Here is a 16,626-nt window from a genome sequence, read left to right as displayed (position 1 = left end):
GTGGTTCCTGATGCTGTGACTGGATGTACGTGCCTGCTGGGAACACTGACCAGCACCCAGCTGGAGCAGGGACGGGAGCAGGCAAGGCTCCCCTCCTGCCCGGCCAGCCTGGGAGGCGGAGAGGTGTTCTTCAGCAGGGCAGCTCTCCATTACCAGTTAGAAACTGTTGCTGCTGAGGGTTAGAGTCATATTTGTATCCTCACTGTGTTTTGTGTTTTGTTTCTTTTTTAAACAGATTAAACATTGTCCTTTTTTTGGATAAATATTTAAAGAGATGTGCACAGTAATGGCTACTTAAATACATTTTTCTAGACTTAACAAGGAACGTGACCAGTTTTAAATATTTCATAGATGTGAAAATGTAACAGGGAACTAAGAAGACTTGCTATTAAAATTAGTATTTAGAAAAATACATTGCTGGCTGGCTAAATGTAAGATAAGGCCCTTATGAACAAAGAGCACAAATCAAATCTTGGGCAATAACCAGAAATGCGAATTGCGTTGGGTTGTGTTTGGCGGTTTTTTGTTTGTTTTTCTTTTTTTTTAGTCAACTTGGCATGACTTCAATTACTTCATTAATGTTACATTTAAAAGCTGAATTAAAGCAGCGTCATTGACCTGTGTGTTACCTCTTCCCCCTGCCCCGCCCCGATGACTGTGCTGTCCCTTCCGGCTCAGCGCTCGCCTTTCAGGAAGCGCCTTCCGCCCTTCCCGGCCCAGCTCCCTCAGAAAACCGAAGCCGCGCCAAGCCGGGGAACAGCGGACGGACGGCTCTTGGCCCTCCCGCCAGGGCCGTTGGGGGCGGTGCGAGGCGGCCGTTGGGGGCGGGTGTTTCCGGCGCGAGGGGAGGCCCACTGCCCTTCCGGCGGCAATATGGCGGCCGGCGTGGAGCTGGGCTTTGCGGCGGCGGCGGGGCCGGGCGGCGCCTGGCGGCTGCGCAGCGCCTACTTCCCCAGCAAGGTCGGGGGGCGGCCGGCGTGGCTGGGCGAGGCTGGGCTGCCAGGCCCAGCCGCCCTGCGCTGCGGCCGCTGCCAGCAGCCCTGCGCCTTCCTGCTCCAGCTGTACGCGCCGCTGCCCGACCGCCCCGACGCCTTCCACCGCACCCTCTTCGTCTTCGCCTGCCGCGGCGCCGCCTGCTACCGCCTGCCGGGGCCGCGGGGGCCCCTCTGCGGTGAGGCGGGGGGCGGTGAGTGAGGAGGGGGCGCGGGCCGCCGGCCGCCGCCCCGCTGACGGCCGCCTCTTGCCCGCAGTGTTCCGGAACCAGCTCCCGCGGCGGAACGACACCTACCCCGAGGAGCCGCCCCCTGAGGAACCGCCGCCGGGCCCTGCCGCCGCCGCCGCCGCGCCCCCTCGGCGGCTGCGCGGCGGCGCCGCTCTCTGCCGCGTCTGCGGCTGCCTGGGGCCCCGCTCCTGCGGGCGCTGCCGCCGCGCCGCCTACTGCGGCCCCGAGCACCAGGCGCTGGACTGGCGGCGGGGGCACCGGCGCTCCTGCGGGCAGCACGCCGCCGGAGGTGGGTGGCTGGCGGGGCGGACGGGCTGCGAGTTTGCCGTTGGCTCCGTCGTTCACTCGCCGGGAAGCGTTGCGGTTGCGAAGGCGGCAGCCCCGTCGGCATGTGGTGGGAGGGGTAAGGGCCTGCGGAGGAGAGAAAGAAAGTCGTGCCTTTTGCGTTGTTTATGCGTTGTAACGAAGCCATCAGTAATTTTTTCAGCCACTTTTCTTTCTCTTGGGTGTTTACTTCATGTGACATAAGAATGTGGGATCTTTGTTGTTTCTGGAAGGCTAATAAATTTAAGGCATGCCTTTGGTCTTTTTCAAAGGCCTCTTTCAGTCCGCCTTCTGTCATAGAAAACTGAAAGGATGTGGACCAATTTTTTCACTTTGCAGACTGCTTTTAAGGTGACATTCATAAATTGCAAAGCAACATGCAAAGGCGATGCCTTCACAGGATACTGTGACGATCAGTAGATTAAAAGAGCGCTTTCCGCCCGTGTGCTATTTTAGAGACCCTTTTCTTAAGCTGTCCTTTTTCCTGCTCTCTTGTCTCATTCATATGCTTCTTTGTTTGATGGTTGCTAAAGGGACAAGTATAGAGTATTTAAAGTATTTTTTTTAGTCTTCAAAAGTATCACGTTAATAACAACAAAGGCAATGAAACTTGGTGTGTGCAGTGTGTCTCCCATCATACGTTGTGGGATGCTAGTCTCAAAAACTTTGTAGGAAGTGGCAATAAGCAGGACATAAGTTGATTTGTGCTAATCAAGTTTGAAACATTTCCTTGAAACAGTGGAAACCTGAAACACTTACCGGTATGTAGTTAATACCGTCATTACAGAAGATGTACTTGATGCGTTTGTGGAAACTTGTTGCCTACTCACAATGTGCAGTGGAAAAGTAAGAAAAATGGTATGGCCTCAGGGCACCTGGTGTATGCGTCACTTGTGCGCACACGCTCATTAGAGTGAGGGGTGCGCACAGCTGTGTCACTGCAGGTTTTGGTTTTTAAAATGCAGCTGCTAACACTGTTTAGTGTGTCTTAGTGTCTCTTGGATTTACAGAGATTCAGAGCAACATGTCACCTATTGTAGTTTTCTACTGTCCTTAGAAAATCTTACTTATCTTTAAATCGGGTCTAGCAGCAATGTAAATCGTCCTTGCTCATGCAGTGTCTGTGCTTTATTTTTGCTGTGTAGTTTGCTGCGTAGCTTTTGGGGAGAAGGACGTGAAATATGAAATGATGTTGTGAAGTGTCTGTTTTCTGTTTTGTAGATGACTCGGCGGATGCAATTCCAGAGCATAACGAATTCCTTTTTCCAGAATATGAAATTTTAATAGAACCCGAGGAACCAGAATTTCCTGCTGACAGCAGCATAGATCCCGATGATGAACAAGGAGCTGTAGATACATCAAAGGACCCAAAAGAACAAGAGGAACTCAGAGCCACAGGCAGTGCAGGTAAGAAATAAGATGCTGTCTGTTATTCTTCGTAATGAAGCCTGTATCACATCTTTAAAATACAAAATACCATAATTTTTGAAGTGTTCATTGTAAACTACTGGTGACAGAAGGCTAAATCGACAGTCATTTGTGATGCAAGTCTTTTGTAGACATCCTGTAATGTAAGTTGCTTTTAGGGACCCCAGGAGCTGTTGAAGCGGCTGCTGCTGCAGTGAAGCTGCAGGCAGCTGGGAGTTACACTTTGTCCCTGTGTGCTTCCCGCAGGTAAGGAACAACTCCAGTGAGACAAACAGGGCTCTGAGCACCTGCCGTGGGATGCTGTTGGAATCAGGAGATTGCGTTAGATGATCTTGGCTTGACTTGTTTCAATTTGTCTTAATTTATGGAAAATACTTAACAAAATCTCCTTGTCTGTGCTGGGAGAAAACTGTTCTGAGGCTATTTCAACTGACCTTGAATTAAGCAGTTGAAATGCAGGCCCCTTTCCCCCCGCCCCCCACCAATTCATGATGTGTTTGCAGCTCACCACACCGGCTTTGCACAAACCAAGGGTGGAGAGTTTGTAGTGTTACTGTCTCGAGACTGCCCAGTGCCCCATGTTGGTGTGAAAGTTGGAGTATAACAGATACACTCTTCCGTACTAGAAACTGAAGTCTGGCACACACACGGCACAGGCGGCCTTTTCCAGATGTCACATTCTGAAGGTTCAGCAGTCTCAGCGATACCTGCTGGGAGCCATAAACTCTGGTAGATTAACTCCTTCCGTTTCCAGCATTCCACTACTGACATCTATGTTTAAAATGCAAGTAAAATTATTAAATGGATCTGTGTGTGACTGAATTTTAACATATCACAAAAAGTCTTAAGGGTGATTTACATCAGGAAGGATTCTTGAGAGCAAAATGCATTTACAGGTACAATATTGTTTTTAATTTTTGGCTGTCTTGCATTAGCCTGTAACCTTTGGGTTGGTTTTTTTTCTTGCTTAGGTGAAGCATTTCAATCCTTAGATGAAGAGACATTGGAAGCAATGGCAAAACATGAGACTGAAGAAGACAAGATCTTCCAAATGTTTAAAGAACGAGTAGCTGTTGAACCACAGCAGGTCAGAAGATGGGGCAGCCTTAGAACTGACAGGTTCTGGGATAGTATCCTGCTGCACCTGCAAAACATTTCACTTTTTTAGGCACCGTTTGTACCTACAGTTAGAAATGCTGGTGGGGATGCCTCCTCATCCCCCACACACCTTAACCAGCATACCCTATTCTTCCTCACGTGCAGAACTTGATTCATGCTGAAGTAAGAATTTAGCACCTGCTTAACTATCTCGCACAGAAATTGGTCAGGATGAGAAGGCACAGGGGCATTGAAGCCAGCATGCTGGAGGAGGACCTGCCATCCTGTGACATGGTTCTAACCAAAGGAGGTGGTGAACCCTTGCACTCCTCCACAGCCTTTGGCCCTGTTGGCTTCCCTTCTCAGCAGAAGCAAAACTGCAGAGAAGGAGCTCTGTCACTGTCACCAGCTGCATGGTGGGGGTTGGTTTGGCTTTTCTTAAGGTTGAAGAAATCAGTGAGAGCTTTAAAATGTCAACTATTAAAACAGAAATCTCCCACATGCTATTTCTTGCTAACACAAGAGGCTGAAAAAAGCCACGTTGTCAAACAAAAATGTGGTTCTTGGTTCCATTCAGAGGGAACACAGACCTAAATCCATGAAAGTGGTGGAGGAAGAAGAAATTCTCGCCATGTTTTACCTGGTTAGCTCAGGTGTTAACGGTGCACACACAGAAAGTAGGAGACTTGGAGTCTGTTCCCTCCTCTGCTTGGGTTAGGTGCATCCCTCTCTGACCATCCCCATACTGACTGATCTGCATAAGTGTCCTCTTGATAATGCCTGATTTGCTATATAAATACTTAAATAATAACAAAACAAAGGATGTGAATGTCTGAAAATGTCTCCTCCTTGGACAGTCCCCTTACATTTAGACGCAGAACTGCAAAAAAAGAGGTGGGTTGCATTTCTGACTTAACTGGCACATAGAAGTGTACAGAGATCAATCTGTTCTTCGTCCATCTCAAGGCTATAAAATACATGATCTAACATTTCTGGGTCCCTTGATTAGAGAAATACAAATTGCAGTTTATCCCTAGATCATGATAAAAACGCTGTATGAATACTTGCATGATTTAAATAGTTAAGAGAACTTTATATAAAGAACCTGTCTTACTTAGAATACCACATTTGCAACCGATAGACTTTGCCATGGGTGTTACTTAAAGGAACTGACCTTTTTCTGCACCATCTTGCATCTTTGTCTATGTCAGTAAATACCAATTTTATACCAAGATGAACTCTATTTCAGATTATTAGATACTGCAGAGGAGGAGAAGGCCCACTCTGGGTATCTGGTGAAAATATTCCTGATGAAGAAGATATCCCAAATTGTTTATGTGGTGCCAAAAGGATTTTTGAATTCCAGGTATGTAAATTAATTTTAAATTATAATATAGATAATACAGTTCAGACTTAACAGGGTCTAATTGTATAGGCGTTGGCTTATAATTAGAATAAGGTGGTTGAAGTTGCTACAAGCTAACTATGCTAAATTGTACAGAGCCCTTATTTACTGTTGTAACTGCATTTTCCTACAAGACTTTCACATACAGAAGGAGGGTTCCCATCTGATAATTTGCACCATTCATAAAATGGTACACTTGTGAATATGCAACCATCTCTTAAGTAACAGGAGTCTGTTATTGTATATTTAAAAAAAAAAAAAAGCCTTCACAATGTGAATTGGAAATCTGGCTGGCTGGAATTATTCAGCTGTAGAATTCTGAATGCTAGAAACATATGTATGGTGAATACACTTAATGTCACACAAAGGCAAAACATCGTTATGAAGGTAATTTCAAATGGAAGGAGGCTTACAAATCGGACGCTTAGTCAAATAAAACTTCTGTAGATAAAGTAAGTTTAGCCTTTAGTAGCCTAGATAAAGTAACCATGCCTTTGGTTCCCTGTGCCTCTACAACAGTGCTTTGGGAATTGCAAATTTATTTTATTTATTTGAGCTGCTGTGTTACTTAGCAGCTTTGATTGGGATTTTGGTGTAAGAGAACATAAATGAAGGCAGGACCCTTCTTTGGGAAGAGACGCAGGGAGAGGGTAGAGAGCTGTGGCCTGCCCTGCCTCTAAACCTTTGTTTTTCCTTGAAGATTATGCCACAGCTCCTGAACCACCTTCAGGTTGACAGCCTTGGAGAGAGCATTGACTGGGGAACGCTGGTGGTATACACTTGTGCTGACAACTGTGGTGAGGGAAATGAATACCTGGAAGAGTTCATATGGAAACAAGACTTCTCTGCAGGCTCTATTTAACTTCCATCCAGTTACTAAGCTGAGTCATCTAAATAGAATACTTGCCTTATTTCAGTGCATCTCTGCACTTTGCAAACAGGTAGTTGAACTAAAGTCACTACTCTCTGTGTATCTTGTAACAGTGATAGAACTACTAAAAATAGACCTTGACAGCCTCTCTCTTCTGCTCCACAGGAGCTTTTACTTCAACCTGGTAATGAAGCCAGATGCATTTGTTCAGTGAATTTCACTTCAAGTCTCAATTCTGAATGTTTAAATAAAGATGAAATATTTTTGGATTGGTGGAAGTATCTTTTGTTGGTGACTGACTTCAAAAACTTAGATTGTTGTCTGTCAGGACTTTATTTGTGCTACTCAAAAATAAACATTAATTTACAGAGAAAAGCAGATCCCTGTACGATCACTTGAGTGCTTATGCTCAGGAGGTGTACATAAGTCATAGCTAAGACAAAGCTGCGTAGCCTTTCGCTGTGGAACTTAAGTCCGCTTCTCTTTCTCAAAAGGTATGCTGACTCTAACTTGGCAGTTGTTCCATGTTATTGGTTATTTGTGATAAAATGCACAAAAAATAACTTAAAACTATGGAGTTAAACCATTTCTGGATAGGAGTATCTAGTGTAGAAGCAGTTTGTTAAACAAAGGCAGCCATACCAGAATGTTTTTCTTGTTGCTGTCTGTAGCAGCAGATTTTCAAGTTGAATTGTACCTTAAGTCTGACATCTTTGATGAACTTTACAAGTAAGTGCCCTCTGCAAGGATTATTCTGCTATTTGGCTGCGGTGTAGCTGAGTCAAGAAGAAAGTGAAGCCATAATGCTGAATTTACTGTGGTAGTTGCTTAACTACACCTGTGTTTACAGCTGCATTTGCAGAAAAGATAAGGCTTGCCTTCTTTCTTTTTTTGTGTGCCAGTATAGAATTTTCTTTAATTACGTATTCCCTTATCCTGCTCAAACTGTTTATGTCTGCTTACTAGTGATGCTGGAGGTGACCTTATGAAAGCCTTAGGCCTGCTGTTGGTTTTTTTTTTTTATTAATTTAGATGTTGGAAATACTCCAATGAGCAGGTAGGGAATGCTTTATGTATAAGCTGTTTTGTCATCACAGAACTCAATTTCTAAAATGTTAGTTTTAAGCCTTTGTACGTGTCATGGAACAGCAAACAGTATCTTAAGTCACTATATAGTACAGCTTGACTGATTTTATTGAAAACCAATAGTTCAGGGTCCTGCAGCAGCATGGACAGTCCTACAGTTATGTTCAAGGGCACTCAGGAATGTTGACTGGCTCATGGCACAAAGCCGTGTGGCACTGAAGGTGATGCAGTGTTTGGGTATCTATCTTGAACTTACCCTGGCAAAGCTATGTTATTAAACAGCAGCTTTCTGCTCATTAAAACACCTGCAGAAACACCGGTGTACACCACTACGGGGGGAGCAGAGAAAACTAAGGATTAAGGTCACTGGGGATTTGCAAACAGAGCAATAGCAAAGCCAGCCAAAACTTAATTTTGTCTGCAATGAACCACCAACTTAGTAAATAAAGAGACTATAGTTACATTTGTGTTAGTTTTAGATAAAAGCTGTTTGAAAAAACATGCAAATCATAGAAAGGAGGTTACTATTACTGGAAATTTACTGGAGAGAAAAGTTTATTTTTAGTTCTCAGCCTGTTAAGCTTCAAGCACAGTTCAGAGAGAAGATTATGTACATACTGACTCTAGTCGGCAGGGCTTTGACATTTTACAGGAACACTAATATAGTGAGACTGTCAGAGTTGGTAAAATACAAAAGTAACAGTTTAAAGAAATTCTAGAAGCTAAGCAGGGATCTTTTGTTCCAATTCAGTCAAGTATAGCTATTTAAGACTTGTATAAATCCTATCCATTGAACATAAGGCAACACATACTTGAACACAAACTTCTTCAACCAGTCATCTCTTTTGCATTAACATACTAGAAATACTCAAGCTAGATGTTCCCAAGGATACGACTGCTGGTAAGCAAGCCGGAGCACTGTTAAGATTCTCTCAAAATGACAAGTCACTTAACAGTAGTGCATGTGCTATTGAAAGATCCAGATTAAATTAAAAAGTTTTCAATGTATTTCACTCTACCAGCTGGGTAACCTTAAAATTCATTAAGACAGTTCCCATAATTGTATAAACAGGGTTTATTGTACATGTGGAGCTGAAGGAGCAAAGAGGAAGAAGGTATATATTATATATATATGTACAGTGAGCCATTTTCATTAATAAATTTATTCTGACTTGCTTAATAGTGGAAAGAGGGAATGTGTCTGGCACCAAAGAAATTTAAAATTGAAAAAAATTAAAAGCTTAAGTTCTGAAAATTACAAAAACAATGGTCTTATGGAAGGAAGTTAAAACATATATACATGGCAATTTAAGTGGTTTATACACTGAGTGACACAGTTGCATTTGTCTTTTAAACCAACTTACGGATTTTCTATTCATAGAACTGGCATTAAAACTATTTAAAAGCTAGAATATAAATAAAACTTGGAGGGACTGCTTCAGGAACAGCCCAGTAAAGCAACTCACAGTAACTCAGTAGACATAATCAAGAATACAGTTCCCCTTGAGCATCAGGGAAGTAGGCACTAACTGGGAAATAGTCCAAGTCCTGGTGTTGCAGTTTTACTGGAAGTCCATCTCTTGTTACTGCTGTGCCATACGCAATACCTGTTAAAATATACCCCTGATTTCTACAAAAGATGTAGAAACTGTTACGTTGTCTTTCTGAATCCTTTTAAAATAGGATAGATGTTTTCAAATGCTTCATAGATCTCTGCTCGTACTTTAGCACCTAGAAAAAGAGAGGGAATTAAGTTAGTTTGTACCTTTTGCCAAATACTTAATTTTCACTCTTAGAATATTTATTTGAATGTGACTATATAAAACCTATGCATATCCATAAATCCCTATTTTTATTTTTTTTTTAAATACACATTTCATACAGAGCATACATTAGCATCCTTCTCGCTGTTTATTCTGGTAACTGGTAAAACTTCATTAGCATCTTTATGCTTATGCTATACTTGCAAATGGGATTTTTTCTATACATAATTTCCACAGGAGACCCAATTACAAAGCATAGCCCTATGGGATGTTTCTGCAGAAAGACCTCACTGGTGGAGCTTTTTTTGAGTGTGAACATCTGGGGGAGCAAGGTCTGGCAATGGGGAGCGCTGCAGAGGCCTGCCACTTGCCATACCGCAGGGACATGCTCCTTTTGTCTGTGAGACTTGGGTGTTTTTTTTCTCCACAGCAAGACTCAGCAGGAGGGGAAAAGGAAGAGTGGAGGTGGAGTGCCTGAGGTTGAGGAGGTCCCAGAGCTCGGGCATCTCCCCTTCTTCGGCTGCTGTGTCAAAGAAGAATGGCAGCAGCCTCCAGCCAAGCTGTCAAAGAACAGTTAGCTCAGTCAGACGTACCCAGTACACAGAAACGGACTTTCAGATTTTGCCAGAAATACTACCTACACTCTTAGAGCTTTTTGAGCACCTGCGTGCTTGATTAGGATTCATGATCATTGCTTATACAGATTTAGCCAAACGTGTGGTTTGCTTTGTACGTTCTCATCCACAGAAGACTGTACTATCTGTTACTTCTCAGTGCTGTCATCTCTACAGGAAAGTACCTGGGCAGCTTACATACCTCTGGTATCATTGCATGTTCTCTGTAATACAGTCTACGTCTAACCTATTGGAGTAAGATACCGATTCACTTACCAGTTAAAACCACTTTTCCAGAAACAAAAATAAGAAGAACAATTCTTGGCTTGATCATTCTGTAGATTAAGCCAGGAAACAATTCTGGCTCATAGCTGTAAGAGAAGAGAGTGACAGTGTTTAAACATGCTTGCAGACACCTGTTCCAGGATGGGTTTGTACTGGGCAAACTCAGTGACACCTGAGGCAGAGCAGCGATGGGAATAAAGATGCAGGTTGCTCTCTGGTGCAAGGGAATAATCCCAACAGATGTCACTCCCTAAGCTAGTCAATATGCAGCAAGAATGAAACATAAGCAAGACTTTTTTTACCTGCTGAACTGCTGGTGTGTGAGTACCAATCCTTCTAATCTGATGGGAAATTTCACATCACAGCTGCCCACCATGTTCTGAATTTTAAAATCCAAAAATTTTGCAGGAAAACCCAGTTTCTGAACAACTCTTGCATACTTCCTTGCTGCCAGTCTAGATTGCTCCTCACTGGAGTAAGAACAAGATATCCACATTATTTCCTCAGTTAAGTATTACTTGTAGCAAATAGCATTAAACCACAAATATGTCGCTGGGAAAAAAAGTCTGTGTTGAGGGGGAGGGGAAGGACACATGCAAAATTTTTTACAACCAAGATTAACAACTAGCACTGGTTTGCATGCTAGTTTTGGTACTAGGATCCCAAACACCATTAATGGTGTACTCACTGCTCATAAGGCAGAAAACAGTAAATTCACGTATTTCACACTCTTGAAATATTGACCCAAGTCCCTCTAATGGGATGTGAAAACTGTTTCTTAAGTTTTCAGCGTATAACAACTTTAACTACTACTGCTAGAAAACACATATTTCTGTAAAAATCTGTAAACTGCCAAAATCCTCTGCTTGATTCAGCCCAGGTATTCAAACCTGGGTTTAACACAACTGCACGGCTTTACCCACTGCTGCAGAACTCTGCTTGAGTTCTGTAAACAGCTGATGATCTGGTTGCTCCTAACGCAGAATAAGACAACTTGAACTTCAAGCGTCACCAGGCAGAGAAATCATTTTCCTGTACAGCTCTATTCATTCATCTCTGCTCACAAGCATACTCCTGCTGGACTCCTAACAGACGACTTCAGGGAAGAACTTCCCTCCTGCCCACTGGAGTGAAGCCTATGTTTAGTTTTTAATTCTTACACTTCAATGATCATGTTAAGAACAGATCAGACTACAGAGACCAGAGACTTGGCGATCTTGGCCTGTGATGAATGAAACTATTCAGATATAGAATCACTCCTCTGCCACCACCCCTACAGTTTAAGCAGTTTGAGTGCATAGTCATTGAAATTTTTGAATTATTAGAAAAAAGACGGATAACTTAAAAGCCAAGAAAGTGAATATAATAACCTCCGCAAACCAGTTTGTCAGACAGCATGAAGCAGCTTCATAAAGAGAACTACCATTTCCCTTTTCGTAGGGAAGTCCTTTCAGTCATGGAAAACATTTTATGAAGAAACCTTTATTAGTCTATTTGAAAACTGGGAAGCAAGCTTAGTTGTGCCTGTACAACTTTGTTGTATATATACAAATATATACATATCCTGTATATGTATATACACAAACTTGTATATATATAAATACTGTATACAAAGCATACAAAGCATTATGGAACAAGAGAAACGACAGCCTGAATTAGTTTGCTTGTAATGCCTAAACATACCTTTTCGCTCCTGTGCACACCATTTTTCCAGAGCTGAATATAAGTGCAGTAGTACGTGGTTCTCTTATTCTCATAATAACAGCAGCAAAACGCTGAAATGTGAGCATTGGGACTATTAGTGATACATTGCTGTAAACATTACATTAAAACCAAATTTGCATAATCTAAGTCACAATTTAAACTATATTGCAAAGAAATACTAATATGATTTAAGCATTTGAGTGATCCATAAGTAACTTCAAACACACACACTGAGAAACAGTCAGGCAGGAAGCATATTTGCCATTGCAATGCTATTTTACTAAGCTCATCTCTCATTACTGTATATGCAACATATAAACAATGCTAACATTTGCAACAGAGCAATAGAGACAATCTTAAAAATAATTTTAAAAGTTCCCCCACCTCTTGAAAATTTGATGTTATAAGCAGGATAAAAGACTATCTATCTACAGATATTTTATGATCTGCTTCATCTTAAAAAAACTGGACACTGGTTTTTAAAAACTGTTACAATACCATCAAACAGAACAGCTGGAGATCAAAGTTCTGTGTAAATAGAACTCACCTCACCCACCACAGTAGAAGACAGCAGCCTGGTTAGCTCTAGCTTTTCATTCCAAGTACTGTAACATCTCTGCCTGCATTTCAAAATACTCTTAAACTCTCTGAAGCAAGAGATCCTGGAAACTGATGTGGGTGGGTGCGCGTGCACACACACACACAAACTCCTGTTTGCCTGTTATATTTAATTTGGACCAGCTCACCATCCAGTCCCATAAACTGTTCTGACACAACCAAGGCAGTAGCGTGGGTTACCTAACAGCCCATTTGTCAAACGATGGCTTAAATAATACAGCCAAACAGCATCTTTCTTTGATAGATGAATGTACTGACTAAAAGTCAGGAGCATGTTGCGTAACCCTTCTTTCTCTCCGCTGCGGAAAACAGCTTTTCGTATTGATTATTCTAGCCTCAAGTTTTACACAGCCACCTACCCCTACCTTAAGGGTTACCATAGCATGCTTAAATTTTTGCTGCACTAATAACTTACTCACATGCACTCACTTATGTAACAGCATCACTGATATAAACTTACAGGAACAGTTATCACATATGCCTGCATGCGTACTTTGATAGAAAGAACAGAGTTAAGGTAACCTGTAGCAAAATCCCAAATACTAGAACAAAACGAAAAAACCCACACCCCAGGAAAACTGAAGCCTTGCCAAGGCAAGTCAATTCAGTTACACAACATCTAAAATTCTATTAGAAATTGTGTCCAACTACTGTGGTTGCAAAGATAACATTTCAAGAGGAGCCACCCAAATGAAAAATAAAGTGCCATAATTTTCTTGACTCAACATTCCAGGCCCTCTGCTGCTGTTCGAAGTTTTCTGAGCTAAAAAAAATGCCATGGTTTAACAAACTTCTATTTAGAAGCAGCTGGCAACTTAGAAGTCGACCAAAAAAAAAAAAAAAAAAAATCAATTTCCTTTTGCTGTTCCACCAAACCTCGCCATCAGGAGCAAGGAGATGGCAGGAGTACCAGGGGACAACATGCAGGAATGGAGCTCAGAGAGGAAGCAAGACTGTAAAAACCCAGTGAATGCGCTGCAACCACAAGAATTCCAGGGGAGCAGTCAGGTGGAGGAAGCCATGGCGTATACAGAACAACCGTGGCTCTGGCAGGAACCCAGGAGCGGAATTCTTCCTTCCTTTCTCCTTGTTGGCAGACAGGGAACAAGACTTCAGCATCAGATATTTCACAGCAATATGAAAAAAGAACTTTCTGAGAACAATGAACAAACATGCCCATGTGAGTAGTAGCAGAGGCCAGCTCTACAACAAACAACTTTGCCAGTGTATTACATTGTTGGTTAGGTTCTTACTAAATATGCTGTGTTCTTTCTAAACCTACCAAATTACAACCTGGTGTAAAACACAGCTACATCAGTATAAAAATGCTTTTTACTAGTTTGACAGAATGTTCTAAGCTTAATAAAGATTTCTTTTTTAACTACAGTATAAAACTGCATCTACAGTAGGAAGGTTTTTCAATTTATTTCAGCAAACTATACCCACAACCCGTGCCTTAGGAGGAACTCTTAATACATTTCTCTTACCTTGGGATTATATTCAGCATTTCGGGCACGAAGCGCAATAGTTTTTAGGTCAAGTTTGCAACCAAGATTCACCGTGGACACGATATTCCTGAAGATAGTTCAGAAAAATACATTAAAAAGACAATGAAGAATTCATGCACCTTCCTCATTTTTAAGCATGCTTGATTAATTTTATTTGGGGGTTTTTGTGCTTTTCTTTTAAATTTGTTTATCCAAGTGAGTTTGAATGACATCTTTCCTATTGACAAGAGCACTGAGCAGTGTTTTGGCTCAGGAACCTCCTTTTGTAGGGCAGTAGCTCCTAAGGCATTATTGCCAATTCCTCTGTATCTGCCAGCTATTATGAAAAGCATCTCATGAGAAGGATCTCTATTTCAGTGTGGCAGGAAAAATTCTGGATGCTGAGAGCCCCCATTGCAATCAGGGAAGCTGCTAGAAACAGAAGAAAATGAGGTAGCAATAGTACCATCTGAAATTCTCCTTGGTATGCCCTTCAAGGAGGAAGAAGAGGTGTATGACTAAGTGGGAATGACCCAGGAAGCAAACCCATTGCCAGGTGACAGGAAAGCAGGTCTCTAGGAAGTTTAAGAGAAGTTCCTAGATGTAAGTTTCCTTGGAAACTTGTGTACTGGGAAAACCCTGAAATCTAAAGGTCCTCAATGAGAGAAAAAAAAGAAATATGAGGAACTATTCTTTCAGTGCAAAATTCACGTTATCAACTGTTTCTCTTTGGGCCTTCTGTAAATTGCTGTAAAAGTCTCTTTAAAACTAAAGTTCTGTGAAAATACTTTCATACCTAAACCTAAAACTAGTTCTAGGGTTCTTTTTCCCTTATCACAAACTCAGCTGTAGCCATGAACTAGAAAAGGGAACATGGAATATTAAGCACAACTCAGGTCTAGCAACTAGTTTCTTCACCTCTACCCTTTTAATTCCCTTTCAGCTGTGACAGTTCCCATATTCTCCTTTAACATCTCACTAACAAAATTCTATGCACAGTGAAGTGGAGCTATTTGCTTGTCTGTGAACAGGTCACAAGTATCCAATAAATTACTAATGAGAATATGTTTCCAGTATACATACTTTGAAATTCCAGATTATCAACCCAGCCTACTTTAGGAGTTCATCATGCTGTAGCTATAAAGTGCATAGAGTTAAAAGTTACAGTGGTGCTAAATGAAGACATATATAACATCCTCCACTGGCGTGCTTAAAAGATGTATGGTTGACAAATCGCTAAGAAAGTGTTAATATTACTAAGTGGTTTAGTAAAGAAGCTAAGCTAAAAATAAAAGCAAAAATTACTCATCTCACTAGAGGAAACCTATAAACTCTCACAGCTTCCCTTCCAACCAAAATGCAGTACCCAGTTCATGATGTGGCTTTGGTCCTGAGTCTTTAAAGGGCTATCTGAGAAAGGACATGCTGCACTAACACACTGGGGACTCACTGTAGCTGTGGCACTATCCCAGAGCTCTCAGACGCCGGTGTTGCAGGAGTTATGGGAGTCATCGGAGTCATTGGAGAGGGGTACAGAGGTGTGGTTCCCGGTAAAGGGGCTGTGGTAAGAGTCTGTGAGTGGAAGAGCTGGGGAGTTTGGCCAGATGTTCCCTGTGTCGCTTGCTGTGATGTAGATTGCTGCGCTGCTTGCTGCTGCTGCTGCTGCCGCTGCTGTTCCTCTAGGATGGACAGACTGTTGGTGCTCTGGACAGGCTGTGGTGTCAGTCCTGTGCCATACGGCATCATCGGGCTAAAAATTGGAATTCCTGGAGTCATTGCACCCTACAGAAGAAAGCATGAAAGAGAAACCACAGATGCTGATGACTCCGTTTTGGTTTTAAGACAAAAAAGCTTGCAGGAGGAGTCTATAAAAATAAATTAACATAAGTTGGTCATATAAAACCTAAGGCATATAGTAGTAACTTGCTAAAAACAGAAAGCCCTTGGAAATGCTGTTCTTCCACAGAATAAAATATTACCTCTAGGGATCTGTCAGTTCTAGCATTGTTCATCTCCAGACAGCGATGCCGGTATGTTTCTCAAAGTACCTTGCAAGCATGTCTCAACTTTGACCCACAATTTAACTTGCAATTGTTTGAACAAAGGCCTTGCCCATTGTACCAAATGCATTCATAGCACAGTGACAGTCCATTCTGTGTAAGTTAATCTAAAGGGCAACCACCAAAATTAAATTAGTATTTCCAACTTGTCAGTCATGTTTCAACTTAAAGGAACCCCGTATCTCTGCATGTTTCTTATACCTCTGGATATGCAAATTGGTGTGTTTAAAATTCTTCTTTATAGTAGTATTACTCCATACCTAGCAAAATTTTTCAGGTCTGCAAACAAAAACCCTGAAGTTACATACAAGAAACAGAAAACACTTTCACAAAGAAATTCAGATCACAGTTGCATATTAAATAAATGGTTTTTACCTGAGGAGAGGCTAAGCCTTGAGCGTAGGGTGGCAAACTGTTGTTCTGATCCATGATTCCAGTTATTTCTTTGGTGAGGCCAGAAATACTTCCTTCAATTAATTTAAATTAACTTCAAAACATAGAGGGTTTTAACCCTTTAAAACATTCCAGCAAGGTAGCTTTTTAAGCCAAGCTGAAAGTGCTAGAAAAACATCAGCTCCAGAGAAATGTGTGTTATGAGTCTAAAATACTAATCAAAGCCTGAAAAAGAGAAAAAGTAGTACCTTGAGAATATTACCTAAAC

The 16,626-nt window shown here is 41.9% G+C and overlaps 2 protein-coding genes across 2 annotated transcripts; one reads left to right on the top strand and one right to left on the bottom strand.

Annotated features, from left to right (window-relative positions):
- Positions 1–873: 873 nt before the first annotated feature.
- Positions 874–6,529, top strand: PDCD2 (programmed cell death 2; the record flags this gene model as incomplete). Its single annotated transcript, XM_081997786.1, has 7 exons — positions 874–1,171; positions 1,251–1,511; positions 2,768–2,953; positions 3,946–4,061; positions 5,322–5,438; positions 6,178–6,418; positions 6,514–6,529. The coding sequence occupies 6 exons, from the start codon at positions 874–876 to the stop codon at positions 6,337–6,339; spliced, it is 1,140 nt and encodes a 379-aa protein (XP_081853912.1). The 3' UTR covers positions 6,340–6,418; positions 6,514–6,529.
- A 2,556-nt stretch (positions 6,530–9,085) lies between these two features.
- TBP (TATA-box binding protein) lies at positions 9,086–16,394 on the bottom strand (the record flags this gene model as incomplete). The annotated part of the gene is made up of 7 exons (XM_081997566.1): positions 9,086–9,165; positions 10,088–10,182; positions 10,399–10,566; positions 11,780–11,871; positions 13,906–13,993; positions 15,356–15,687; positions 16,341–16,394. The coding sequence occupies 7 exons, from the start codon at positions 16,392–16,394 to the stop codon at positions 9,086–9,088; spliced, it is 909 nt and encodes a 302-aa protein (XP_081853692.1).
- Positions 16,395–16,626: the final 232 nt, after the last annotated feature.

The sequence above is a fragment of the Phaethon aethereus genome, assembly GCF_964289735.1.
Source record: "Phaethon aethereus genome assembly, chromosome: 3".
Taxonomy (NCBI): domain Eukaryota; kingdom Metazoa; phylum Chordata; class Aves; order Phaethontiformes; family Phaethontidae; genus Phaethon; species Phaethon aethereus.
This window is presented reverse-complemented; position numbering and strand designations above follow the sequence as displayed.